A 13,019-nucleotide genomic window follows, 5' to 3' on the forward strand; every position below is an offset into this window, starting at 1 on the left:
ATGAACAATGTCTCCGAGTGTGAAATCTGCAAAGTAACCCCTGCTGATCTCCCCTCTGTCCATCTGCTTTAGAACAACAAAATGAACTGAACAAAGGCATGGACATGGGAAATAAACTAGTGACAGAAACTGGTGTCTAAAGCCTAAATCCTTCATTTTAGGGCCTCGACCTAAATACACATGTCATTGACGGGTTTGTGTTAATGAGTTAAAATGAGAAAGACATACATAACCCCCTCCCATGTTTTTGTAGTGTAATATAGCATGGATTATATGTTGATCATTAAGAACTGCATTCAGAAAGACAAGCATCTACATTTCTGATAGATCCTTTACTTGGAACATGTTGAGGTTAACATGTAACACATCTCATTGGACAGACCAACCAGACACAAGTCTAGGGAGCATGTGTTTGGACAGCATTGTTACTTTTGAATGTGATATCTCAAAACTGGTCTGACAAAACACGATGATACCTTAAAATGTTGCATACTATTTAAAATATTGAAAACAAATATTAATCTCCATGGCAAAACCAACCAAAATTGCAGTGTAGAGTAAAAGATGAATGTCTCCATGCGGCAGATTATTGCCATCTTTGTATTTGTGTGTTGTTTGGGTGAACTGGGCAGCCATTACAGTGAGCACAAAGCAAATCAGTGAGTCCTGCTCTGCTTATCTGGGGACCTGCCATATCAGTTTGGGTAGTTGTGTTGTGATGTAAGGACAGCAAAATGTCAGGTTCACTTGTAGATCAAGTCAACCATGCATTATCTGGCAAACAGTGGAGCTCGGCCGTGGCCATAACAGCGCTGACAAGCTCACTGATTTACTGACTGAGTGCTTCACAGCTAATACAAGGGGCTGTGGGACGCAGCCACACAGACAAAACCCTAACGTAAGATTGATCAAATAAAATAATAATAATAATTATATGAAGAAGAACAGGATGGGGGTGAGGGCTTCTGCCATGTCTGTGAGAGTCAAGTGCTGCGTCAGTGAAACATGCTCGGATGTTCCTCCCTTTTAATATAATGTGTAAGAACATGAACTCTTCAAAGGGATACACAGGTTAACAGTGCCACCCATTAATATATGGATGACATTGACCACGGCGAAGCAAGCCAGATAATTACCATTTTACCCATCTGAAGAGACCCCAGCCCTGATATTGGGTTAAACCCAAGAAATAATTGATGCATGCAATCACAAATTGGTTCTCCGCCTAACATTTGGGGCCATTATTTCATTAGGCAAAGCCACATTCTTTGTGCCAAAATTATTTGTGTCCAACACAGAAATCCAAATCCTGTTAGTTCTGATAATGTCTGGCGTTTTCAAACCATGTCCAAGACAGAGTGACTTTCAGAGAGAAAGGACCGTCCACCTTTCTACTTATACTTCACGTGTTCATTCTCTTAGTTTTGTTTGTTGTTGTGCATATGTGCATGGATGTGTGTCTGTGTGTGTTTGAGGGTGCGTGTAGCAGCTAAGCTACAGAGAGGTCCTATCCTGGGGTGCCTTCTTGCATATGTAATTGGATGTTACTGTAAATAATTGCCTGGGCATGTGCCAGTGTGATGATGGCGATGATTTGTGTGTGTGGGTTTATGTGTGACTGTATGTGTGTAGAACATATCATTCTGTATGTTTGTTTGTGATTCTGTATGTATGTGTGTGTATGTGTGTGCGAGCGCATCTGCCCCATCCGTACTCCACTCTCAAGTCCCACTGATTCTCCTTTCCAGCCATGTTGAATCCTCTTTTCCTTATCAGGCGAGCCCAGGCCTGCATCAGGCTCTCCTTGCTATGACAGAGGCTACAACAATAGGCCTGCGATACCGCTGCTTAGCGCTGCGTTTCGGAGGGGAAACCTGCCACGGGCGCAGATTAACTACAACACACACACACACACAAAATAGATTGCAGCCTCCAAAACAAAACATTTTTCAGAATGCCTCCTCTTGATTAATGAAGCAATGACAAGAAGAAAAATATAATTTCGGAAACAGAAAAATCCGCCACCACTCGTTAAAGTTTAGGGGTAGCTAACAAAAAACATATTGGAGGGAGAGGGTGGGCAAAGGGCTGAGATAAATGGCTTGAGTGAAGGGCTGAATAATTTCTAGAGCATTTTTTTGGTGCACAGGTCCATATTCCTACCCGTGTACTAAATTACACAATAATCACACAACATCGGCTGACAGCTTGTGCCTCTCTCTGTCCCAGGTGAAAATTAGGACAGTATCTTGACATTTTGCCTCTTCTGTAGTCTACAAGCTAAAGCTCTCTGTTCACAGCCAAACGCAGAGAGCTCACAGTCTGCACAAACACACACGCAAATGCCCTCCCACACACGCGCACACATGTGCAGTCATTGTGAGCCAAAACACACACATTTGTGACACCGCGCATGCATTCAACAGCTTTCATCCACAACATTTGGACTCAATTTGATGTATTTGGGTATTTTACTTTTATGTTACATCCACTAAGTTTGTAACTATTTTACCAAAATTCATAGTTTTTCATGTTATTAGTATCCACATTTTTTTTCCTCCCAAATCTGACCTCCATTATGTGTAATACAGTAATTGAATAAGCGATTGATTCAAGTATAATATTATGTTTTGTATTATATATTTAAATCGTTTATTATACTTTTCCATCCCTAGACAAATATTAACTTTGAAAATGTCCTAGTAACCATTAGAGTTGCTCAATTATATATTTCTACAGACTGTGCTCATGTTTGGGGGCCCTCCTGTGAAGAAAAGAGATTTCCATAGTTGATTTGTTTAGCCTTACTCACAGGAATATACAACAAACATATTAAGATAGCGGACAAGATAAAAAGACTGCCTGGTAGGCAAACAATCTGAGCAAGTCTTATGCATTTCAATTACCATGTAATTTGCACTAAAAGGCCCTCAAAACACATAAAAGCCAGAATTCTATTGAATCCAGACTCATTACAGTGCACCTTGACTAAGCCCAAGTAATTAGCATTGGTAAGGCGTTGAACAAGAGGCGGCAACACCCTCATCAACACACATTTACAACAGAGCCCTAAATCTGCTGCTCATTAATAGCTTGCCTCCCAATCAATTATTAACACCTACAATGGGAGCCAGGCTCACTGGGGCCAGGCCTCTCACTCCAGGCAAGCCACGGGCCACCTTTCTCCTCCCGCTTCTGTCCAAGCATAGGTAATTACCACTTTTAAAGACACCTGCTACTCAATAGCTTCGACCCAGACTGTTAATTTAGCCCCCCCGATTGCAGACATTTATGTCTGAGTGTCACTATTAATTTGCGTTAATTTGGAGAGTGTGAGAAGCCGGTCGGAGGCGTTGTCGGCAGCCGGCTGAATGTGCTCGTCGCTCACCTGCGCCGGAGCCGCGGCTGTAATTGGAGTCTAATGGTCTGATTGATCAGTGAGAGAAGTGAGGGATGAGAGGGTGCTCTGGCAGCTCCATCAGTCAGACAGAGAGGAGAGAGGAGGAGAGGAGGAAGAGGAACAGAGCGGGGTGAGAGGCTGACAACAGAAGCACTGTGCCAACCCTTGGATTTTTCCTTTCTTGATCCCCCTCAACCCCCCCCCCCCCACTCTTATTTTTGTCTTTCCTTCTCTCACTTGCCTAGAACCCCCCCCCCCCTCTCCCTCACCTTTTCCCCACTTACTCCAAAGTGCTCTGACCCCGACCAATTACTCTGTTTTCATTTCCGACTCAGCTCTAGCCTTCGTTCTAGCTGAGAGCTTTAGATGCCAGGCACAAAAACCCTCTGCTGTTGTTTCATCTTCTGACTGATATATCAATTTGAGAAACCAGTTCAAAATCTATATAGCACACAGGTCACCTAAGAGTGGAGAAAACACCCAAGGCCAGTCATATTAGCTGGGCATTACAGTGCAGCATGTGTGTGTGTGTGTGTGTGTGTGTGTGTGTTAACAGGTCTGCCATAGCAATAACTATAGCACTAGTCACTCACACCAAGCTGAGCCCCTGGGGTCTACAGACCTGCCACAGTCCACCCATCAGCTGTGAAATCTGCTTTCCTCTTTGATAAACGGTGGAGATGTGACCCTATCTCTGTCCTGCAGATGCCCAGATTTCCTGTCACGCTTTTCCCCTCTGTGTTTTCTGCTCTCCCTCTCTCCCTCTCTCCCTCTCCCCCTTTCTCTCTGTTCTTTCTTTCTTTTTCGTGCTTTTATACTTCTCTTTCCAGGCCTGCACGTAATGCTCCACTCGCTGTTCCTTTCTCAGCATCATCCATCACTCTGGTCAGCTACTGAGGCCTGTCGTCAGCCAGCGGCCAACCCACATCGGCTCCCACCCTGCAGCACATGCAGCTATGCCAGCCGCATCTCCCATTTGCTGCCTCTGGGGACCAGTAAACCCCCTTACACCTACCCCCCTTTGCCTTCCTTTCCCCCCCGATTTTCATTTTTACCCCACCTACCTCTCAGACTAAGGACTAGTCCCCAGACACTGGGACTCCACAAAGCCAGTCCTACACTAGCACACTCTCCTTCTCATCAGCTCTACACGTGTCAAAGTGCTGCTACTGCTGCAGTTTTGTGCAAAAGCTGCTTAAATTCACTGTATCATTATTTCTTACACCACTTTGAGGAGTCATTACACTTTAGTTCATCTCCGGGCATGATGCCAAGGAGTGAGAAACGGACCTATACACCGCATGTGGCGGGTATACAAAAATAGCTTGACCTCTAGAAAGTGGTAACTTAAAGTGACGTGTCTAGACGAAGGGTAGAAATATCTTTTTGATTTCAGAGAGGGCATATCAATATCTCACCAGCAGGTCGTGTGTTTCAAGCATGAGAGAGGTGTCACTTCTGCCTTATACCCGGCTGCACTCGGGTAATTCATTCACCCCTATGGTTTCAAAAATCTACGAGAGTATAAGGAGATTTAATAGTCCGTGGAGGTCATATTTCATAAGAATGACGGAGCGGGCCTTCTAGGTGAGGTAGAGATCCATGAAGCAATGAGCCTTTATTTCTACCTCAAAAGCTTTATTCTGCCTCCTGACCCTGCTCTGCAGCGCTGGCCGCCCTGACATGCATCAAATCTAGCCAAGCTTTTTTTCCCCCCAAGTCTATCTCTCCCTCTCTTTGTCCTTAGACTGCTTGTTATTTTAACTTTTCTCTCTCTCCCTCCAGGTGAGGCATCAGGGTTCGTTCCTGTCTTGATGTGTCAGTCTTTGAAGACTTGCACAACTCCCTTACCTCCCACTGAAATAACTGAGATAAATGCAGCACCATATTAGGGATGTTGCCAGTGGCTGTGTGTTTAACAAGGCAACGGCTCAATGAGTGGACGTTTGATTGGGGGGGGGCGGGGGGGAAAGAAAGCGTTGTGGTAAATGAGACGATTCCCTGGTGATGCACAGAAACGCTGGAATTGATGGATAGTTTGTGAGTTTACTCAGCATCTTAAAAACAAAGGAAAAAGTTACATCGCAACCCTAAAAAAGGAGGCTCAGTGAAACAAAACATGCCAGTTAGACTGACCTAGCCTTTAATGAGAGATAGTGAGAAGCTGCTAACAGCCAGTACCCCATTTGAGAGATGAAACTTAGGAGAGGAGGAGGGCAAGCAGCAAGGCACCCAGAGGGCCCCCATGAGAATAGACACACATAAGATCCTTAAAGGCAATATGCCAGAGCTTCTTCCTCTGCCTTTAATTGCAAGGCAGGTTTGGCATATTCTGTAACCCCTCTACAGCCTATTACAGGTGATGACCAGCACCTGCACACTTAAAAAAGAAATAAAAAGCTGAGGAGGATGTGGGAAGAAGGAATGAATTCCGCAGAGGGCAGTTAGTTAAGAACATAGCACCAATGGCAAGAACAATCCCAAAGAATATGAACGTCAGACGAAAAACTCAAAATGTAGTTTTTATGACATCACTTGAAGTGTAAGGGTCATTTGAGGGGCAGTTGAAGGTTGGCTTTGGATGCCTTTCAGGGAAATTTGTGCAGAGATTGGTGGGGAAATATACGAGCGTGTTACTTTGGAAAGCAACTTGAGGTGTTGCTCTGTCAAATCACTTTTCCGCCCAAGGATAACTGGCTTTACCCTGAGAGAAGCCATATTTCATGGCTATGATACGGCCTGAGTTATTTAAAGCCACAGATGACTTCAAAAACCATGAGGGGAGCTTAGAAAACAGTTTGAAACCGCTCAGAGAATGATTTAATAAAGTTACGTGTTTCAGAAATCTGGGAGAAAGGAATGCCTTTGAGTCCAAAACCCTCATGGAATTTTCCTTATGTTTCTTAACAGGATGAACGTGAGATTGGTTACATTTGTTAATAGGAATTTCTTAATTAATCCAAACGCAAAAATGGAAATGGAACCCGTAGAGGACGAGTCACACCGCCAGAGCACCGTGTCAACACAAGCCTCTGCTGCTGAAGGGAACTGAAGTGGGATCTTTGGAACGAGAGGGGCCAGCACAGCAGCAACATCAAAAATAATGGATTGTGACTTTATTCAATTGAAGCTTGGATTGAGCTCAAAATCCACCAATTAAAGCATTTGGTCATAAAATATGCAGATTAAATGGTTAAAAATGGAAAGACTTCAAAGGCTTTTGTTGGAGGCCAGTTGGATCCCACAAGAATCAACTCAATGTGTTTGAATGAGGCGGGAATGTGCAACCTCTTTCAATTTACATGGCCATTAAAACGCAGCACTTTCTAGTAATCACATGTCCGTTGCTGATTAAGGCTAAATTTTGACTAAATAAAGTAATTGAAACTATCTAATGATTCAAACGTTTCAACTCAAAGGCAGAATAAGATGGAGGATAAACAGGCGTACGTACCACTGTACTGTCAGTGCTCATCTCGATCTTCCCCTCAAAAGGACCCCATGTCGTCCCCACAGGAAGCTGCTGCCGGCTGTGGATGCGACGCTCGCCATCTTTAAGGAACGCATCCAGCTCTCCTACGAGAAAAACACACACACAAATCCAAAAACAGTCAGCCTTACAACTCTACCCAGCGCAAGAAACTCCAAATCAAATCATAGTGACGTTTATTCATTGTCATTTCCCCCTGAAACCTAGATGTGCGATCATATTACCGCCTCAAAGCCCTGCAGTGAACGGTGGAGGTTAAAGCCGAGCAGTTTCAAAATGGATAAGCAAATCAAGCGAGCATCCATCTGATGGTGTACCTCAGACACATGCCGCGCTAACCTTACTTGAAAGGTGTCTTCTGTTGAGATAATCTCTGTGAGACACTGCAGGCTGACTGGATGGCTGGCAGCAGCAGTTAGTGTCGAGCCTCTTCCTGCGGTTTCCGGGAAGGCTGGGCCCTTGTTAGTGCCGCGGCGAGCTCCAGTTAATTAACAGTGAGAGGGAATAGCTGTGTTAGTTCTACCAGCTCTCCCCTCTCTGACAGCCTTGGTAATCTTATCTCTTAGATTCTGTGTACTTTTTCGGGACGATGATTAATCAAATAGTTATGATAACTCCCCTGGCGGATGTGTGTGTTTGTGAATGTGCATGTGTGACACAAAGGGAAGGTATGCAGCTCTTAAAAGTACATTTCTGACTGGTTGCCTTGACAACAACAAGACTTCTATTAAAGGATGTGTGGCGATTCACACATCTAACTGATGATTTTGGCGACACGAGGACCTAATTAACTTTTATTTTTATCCGGTCTGAGTCATGTTTGAGGCTTACTGCTTCTTTCTGGATCTACAACCTCCCGCTGACCGCGACCAGTGCGAGGCCAAAGTTCAGGGTCAGCTTGAGTGTGATGGCACGTCGCCATAGTAAATACTGTTCACACAAGGCAGATGCTTCTAATGTGATTATTATGCAGACAAACTCTACGTACACGGGTTGTTAACATTGTGTCTTTTAACCTATTTGTTCAGACATGTGACTAATGGGTATTCAGGGCATTCAGGTTCACACTGAATGGGCTGAAGTGATCACTGAACTTTCTGATGCGTCTGAGGTCTATAATGACCTATTCAGCTCTGCACGCTACTCTTGTAAATATCACCGGTGTATCTGTGGCACGCCATTGTGTGTGTCTGTGACGCTGCTATGGAAATGTGTGCGTACGTGCTCCTTTGCATGCATAAACATAAAGCAAACAACCTCGTCACATCACATCAACAGTGACCGCTTCATTAAAAAGCAAAAGGTCTGTTGTAGTAATGGTGAAAATTCACCACCGACAAGAAATCTTGAGTTAGATTTTGGAGAAAATGTTTGTGTGCTTTTGGAAGAGTCCAAAATGAGATCATCTGACTGTGTTATCTCACTCTTTCTCTCCCTCTACCTCCTCTCTCTGCCCCTCCCGTCTTCCTGCTGTTGCACGCCGTCTTCCCGGTGCTGCAGTGGAAGGTGGGTAAGCTCATTACAGAGAAATAATTAAACATTGGAGCACAGCTGGTCGTCATCACTGAGAGCAACAGCCGCCGCTTGATGCATTCTGTTTGTCCTCAGATAAGACCCACGGCCTTTAACCGCTTGGATGCTAGTTCCTGTTTAGCCTCGCTTGACATACAGCTAAAGCTTTCCACCGCCAATAATTCAGATTTCCGCCATTTCTTTTCTTTTTCTTCTGTTTTTTAATGGGGAGGGGGAAGGGGGGGGCCTAGTGTAGGTGCGAGAGGAGGAGGGGGGGAAGGGGATATGATTCAATTTGCGCGATTTCTTGTCCGCCATGTTTAGGTGCCAGTTGTGTGCATCTCACACCAAATGTTGCCTGAGGACCTTGGCACACAGATGGCTTGTCACATCTGTTGCAGATACTAGTGGAAGATCTCCACAAAAACACCCGTGGATGAATAATGAGTTCCCTTCATGCAACAGCTACATGTTCTCTGTGAGCTGTTATACCAAATACTGCCAGATGTGTTCTGCTAGTCACTCCAAACTAATGACGCTTTTTGTAACTATGAATCTAAAAATCCTTCCTACGACAGAATAATAATTGCGATGTTTTTAATTGAGTTCACCAAATCCACACGATGAATGGTGGCAAAGAAAAATACAACAGTCATGTTTTATCTCCTTAACATAACCAGCATCTGTGTTCCCTCTTCAGTCTCCTCATCCTCCCATTCTCAAATGCCACTTGGCAGATCTGATGATGTGGCTCAAGAGTTGAGACACCTCCTCCTCCTTCATCACCCCCCCGTCTCGCTCCTGCTCCGAACCCCCGGCCGACCAACACCCTCACCCCTCTAACCCCTCCCTTCACCACCTCGCCTCTCCCTCCACCCCCCACCCCCTCGATAAGATCATCATCTGTCGCTATAGACTCTAGGGTCTGTTCCTGCACTCCACAGATACTTGGCAGACCAATGAATGTCCCTTTGTGTGGAGAGATCCTCCTCAGATAGCACCCAAGATGCTCCGCGCTGGCATCTGTTTGTTTTTTTGTGTGTGTCCTGTCTTTCTTTTCCGTTATGTTGCAGAGGAATAGGGAACCTCATCACTGTCTTCGCTGGCATACGACTGAATGCTAATGAGCTCCTCGGTGGCAGGGTGCCATCCTGTATGATTTAAAGAGTAAATGACAGACAGATACCCTCAAAGAGTTGAACTGCTGCTTTTTACCTCATTATTACAGTAAGAAATGGTTTTGACTTAGAGGATTTGAGTGCAGTACTGCTGCAGCACCCTTTTTCATATATCCTGTGTTGGAAATGATAGGGATGTTTATTAAACAAGTTTAAAAAAAACAATTAAAGATTGCTGTTTTGATAACCTTTAGCATGCAAAAAACAGAAACATTTTCACTCCAAATGTTTCTATCAATGCACACTAAGGGTAAGAATGGATATTCCTATTTTCATTTCTGGCCCAGAGTGAAGAATCTGGTAATAGTCAGAAATGACAAATGACATCATCAATTTACTACCGCAGATTAACATTTGTTAACGCAACGGATCTGCTCCAGCTATTTTCCAATGTGAATTTCTCCCCTGTAACTAGTTCAAAGAACCAACTTCAAGGAAAAACCCTGCCTGCAGCACTGAAAGAGATCTTGATTACTGACCCAGCTTATGGTTTACATCATTTTCCACTTGTCATCATGTTGAGTATAATAACAGCCACAGAGGATATTAAAGGGAAACAAAGAAGGTGGAAAAATACGCTTGAGCTCCTCGTGGCAGACTATCCCTTTTGATATCAAACCGCACCTTTGAATCAAAGTCATCAAAATAAATGGCTACTGCTCAGAGTTCAATAACCTGTGTGTGGCAATCCAGAGATGTCCTACTGAATCCCAGTCATCTCCACTGATAGGCCATGTTATAGAGCCACCAAATGGGCTATAAATTAATACACCATGAGAGGCATATGGGGTGAAATGGAATGCGCTGTATCAGTTCAACAAAAGGTGCCACATCTTTAAAGCAGATATGTGATATGAAATTTTACAGCTGAAGGAGAAATGTCACAGAGCTTTGATAAGAGAGCGATGAACTTTCTCCCCCCTCTCTCTCTCCCCCTCCCCTAACCGCTATTATCAGGTCCTATAGTGAGCAAAATGCATCATTTATAACCCACAGCCCACGCTATTATCTCAGAGCAAGACGCTTGTTTTAAAATAGTGAAGTCCCCTTCCACCCACCCCCCCCCCCATCTCCCATAGCTCACCCTGGACACACAGCCGGCTCTGCCCCTCCCCTCCTCTTTGAGCAGCCGGGCTGAAAGTTTTTTGGAGAGGAAGTTTCCGAGCAACACACACACACACACACACACACACACACACACACACACACACACACACACACACACACACACACACACACACACACACACACACACACACACACACACACACACACACACACACACACACACACACACACACACACACACAAGGAGGGGTGTGTGTGTGTGCGGATGTCTATGATTATGTGCGATGGGGGCAGTGGGTCAGATGGCTGGGGTTAAACAAACCGAGGGATTAGGTTATTTAAGCTATGAGAAGAAGTAGAAGTGCATACCTCCACCAAGGCTGAACGAGCATAGACAAACGTTTGAGCTTTTATTGTTCCCATAGTTCAGTCACTTTGTCCAGCATCTGCGCCGATCACTGCTCCATTATGCTTCTCCAATGGGACCAAAAGAATCATAATATGACTTTCTTGCTTCATTTGTCAAAAGTATTATTTAAAGATGTATCCTGATATGGACCAAATTGGATTTATTCATAATGTATCATGGGATTTTATCTAAAATTGGTTCAGAACTTTCTGATTTATGCATCTATGACTCTGAAGTGCAGTAAGTTGAGTTGAGCTGAGGAGTGCATCTAGAGGAAAGCACAAGCACACAGGAAGAGGAACCTGCTCCTTCAGTACATCACCATCATGGAGGCTGCTGTTCGGGTGTCACTGAACAATTGAAATAAACCAACCGTCAAGCGCTGTTTCATCAAAAAAAAAAACCCTGCAGAAGTTGGCGGTGGGCAGACAGACAACAATTGCTGAGGCATCCATCTTTAAAGAAGCGCGGCCATTTCTATTGATAGCATGTAAAGGAGGACAGCAAAACTTAAAGAATGATTGTCCTCACACAAAGATATCTCCATATCTCAGACAACATCTAGAGGACAAAGCACTCCTCTCCCAATCTGATTATTTTAAATGCTTTTTAAAGAAATTTTCAGAACCATCAAAAGGACATTTGCTCTTGCTGGGGGTGTCAGAATGAATGAGTAATTGATGGTATGTTCATTGGTAGTGTATACACGTTTCAGAGACGGTGGGATAAAGAGGTAACGGCTTTAGGAGGAGAAGTTACTGCGTCTAATACACAGCTTAGGGGAAAATGTTTATATTTGACAAACGTATAGGTGGGGAAATTCAGACGTATCACAGTGTCTGAAATAACTTGCCTCCCACACTAAACATTGCCACATCCAAAGTCATGATATTGTGCTGTTAATTCAGGAAAGAGACTATTTTTAAAGTACTCCTGAATCTCCTCCCAAGTCAATTACCAGGCTGCAACTTCCCCTGGGTAACGGGGGAATTCTGTTTTTTTTTTCCTGGGTGACCTAGTTGTCTTTTGTGAGTAGGTTTTAGCCGGAGCAGTTTGACAGTCAACAGATAAGATGGATTAAGCTTTTTTTCATCCAGTTTTGATGTGAACAGCGTAAAAGCGGGTTAAATCATCGAGTTTCAGGAGTATTTTTAAATGCCTGGAGATAGTGTGATAAAGGAGCTAAACCTAAGACTTGGGCTGGGAAGGTCAAGGTCGTGGCTCTGGCGGGCAGCTACCTGGCGAAGGGGGCCCGCCTCTTGTCTCTTCCTCGGAGCGAGCGAGCGAGCGAGCCTCAGACCGGCCCACCTCTCATCACCCCCAGAAAAGATACACGCAGGAGTGAAACAAAATCCAGCCCGCGCTCGACGGGCGGCTTCAAAGAGCAGCGCACTCTCGCCTGGTGTGGGTGTGTGTATGTGTGACTAAGCCTGTGTGTGTGTGTGTGTGTGTGTGTGTGTGTGTGTGTGTGTGTGTGTGTGTGGGGCGGGCTGGGGGCTGTTGTTGGGTTCCTGCTTGCATTTTGTGTGCATGCATGAATGAGATGGGAGTCCTCTCTTGTGTAAGTGTGAGCATGTGTGCCTCTGCGTGTGTGTGTGTTTCTGCGTGTGTGTATCACTGTAAAATATTGTCGAGTGTTCCTCCATGAGTAACTCGCTCCATAATTATGTTTTGATTATTTGCAAGTGCTAAAATAAAACAGCAATTAATCTGTTGATGTAAGACAGTAAATAGAAGTGTGACGTACATATTAAACAACCCGCTTTACAAAAGCGACGCAGCTTTAAAACAAAATCACATTTTGAGGATATCATTTGTGGAACAAGAGAACCCCCACCCTCCTCTCCCAACACCCGCTCCCCCCCACTCCCAGCCCACCCCAAACCCCATCTGAGGCTTGTTTAACACAGGCAGAGGAGCTGACAGCCGTACAGTCACGTGACACAGCTCAGCCAATCCTGA

The 13,019-nt window shown here is 44.6% G+C and overlaps 1 protein-coding gene across 1 annotated transcript in view; it reads right to left on the reverse strand.

The window, feature by feature from the left end:
* Positions 1–13,019, reverse strand: part of zfpm2a (zinc finger protein, FOG family member 2a) — a 112,290-nt gene that overhangs the window by 53,403 nt on the left and 45,868 nt on the right. Inside the window, exon 4 of the mRNA XM_076150570.1 lies at positions 6,855–6,976. Coding sequence (XP_076006685.1) covers positions 6,855–6,976 — 122 coding nt within the window. The remainder of the gene's footprint in view (positions 1–6,854; positions 6,977–13,019) is intronic.

This window comes from Genypterus blacodes, unplaced genomic scaffold (genome assembly GCF_046128005.1).
Source record: "Genypterus blacodes isolate CSIRO-AG114 ecotype Tasmania unplaced genomic scaffold, CSIRO-AGI_Gbla_v1 ptg000052l_1, whole genome shotgun sequence".
Classification (NCBI taxonomy): domain Eukaryota; kingdom Metazoa; phylum Chordata; class Actinopteri; order Ophidiiformes; family Ophidiidae; genus Genypterus; species Genypterus blacodes.